At 39.9% G+C, this 1,097-nt stretch overlaps 1 protein-coding gene across 1 annotated transcript; it reads left to right on the plus strand.

Moving 5' to 3' along the window:
* Positions 1 to 116: 116 nt before the first annotated feature.
* Positions 117 to 1,088, plus strand: LOC117104521 (the record flags this gene model as incomplete). Its single annotated transcript, XM_033245377.1, has 2 exons — positions 117 to 350; positions 732 to 1,088. Coding segments are annotated over 2 exons (591 nt in total), but the record flags the coding sequence as incomplete, so codon positions are not given.
* Positions 1,089 to 1,097: the final 9 nt, after the last annotated feature.

Genomic DNA, 1,097 nt, shown 5'->3' on the forward strand with positions numbered 1-1,097 from the left:
TACTTATATATATATACTTAAAACAATATAATAATATTATAAATAAGGAAGATAAAAAGTTCATTTTACAATAACCACTCACTATACATTATTCATAGTAAATATATTTTTTTCAGGTGTTGATACAGTTCATCGACTATTTGTAAGTCCCCATTCTGGTAGAACAACCGCCAAACGTTTTAAGGGTTACATCGACGCCAAAGTGCCCCGAAAGGAAAACAGTAAAATGAAGGACAACTCCGACGCCCATTTTTACAATGCCAGAGTTAAGTATGTCATGCAGATGAGTGCCATTTACGAGGAACAGTGTGCCATCTTCTCAGTTGACAACAAAAACAAAGTGAAAATTGGTGAGTTGAGCTACTGGCTGGATGTTCATTAATTTTTTTCATAATTTTCCTGCGATTGACAAAATGTAAAATACAGTAAATATATAACTACAAATGTAGTGCTTCTACCACTACAATAATACTTTTGTAAATATTTTATAGCAAATAGAAATGATAATTTGATAGAAAACCATATGCGAGTTGAGTCTCCTTTTCGGGGACATGCGATCATAATAAACACTAATAACTAAATAATAAACACAGGCATGCTTGAAGTTCGGCGCTCGAGATTTGATTTTTGCCCGACGACCGACGGGGGGGGTACTTTGCCCTTCTGGACCCCGCTAGCGCCGCCACTGCTCCCGTTCATTTTTTTCAAAGATTAATATTATTATTTTTTAGGAGAGGATGTGCTTGCAGGTGATCGACGCACTAAGATACGCCGTTTTTACCCAACGAATGATCGACCAATTTATAGCGATCACGACTTCCCGGCTCGAGCTGGTAACTTAATTACCCCAAGTGGATATATGTTGCTCAGAATACCAAACCCCCCTGAACTTACAGCTGACGAGTATGGCCGCATTGAATACCATGTTCACCGTAGTGGACCGGTCGCCATTGTCAACAGAGGCCCATTGACTAAATGTACCGCTGCATCACACACCAATGACCTTTTGCCGCTGGTGAAGGCCGAAATTCAACGGGGGAAGACTGTAGTGTCCATAATCGGCGATGGTGGTAGTGACTTCAACACCGGTTTTCCAA

The sequence above is a fragment of the Anneissia japonica genome, unplaced genomic scaffold, assembly GCF_011630105.1.
Source record: "Anneissia japonica isolate Jap-2015-1 unplaced genomic scaffold, ASM1163010v1 scaffold11277_len1105_cov196, whole genome shotgun sequence".
NCBI lineage: Eukaryota > Metazoa > Echinodermata > Crinoidea > Comatulida > Comatulidae > Anneissia > Anneissia japonica.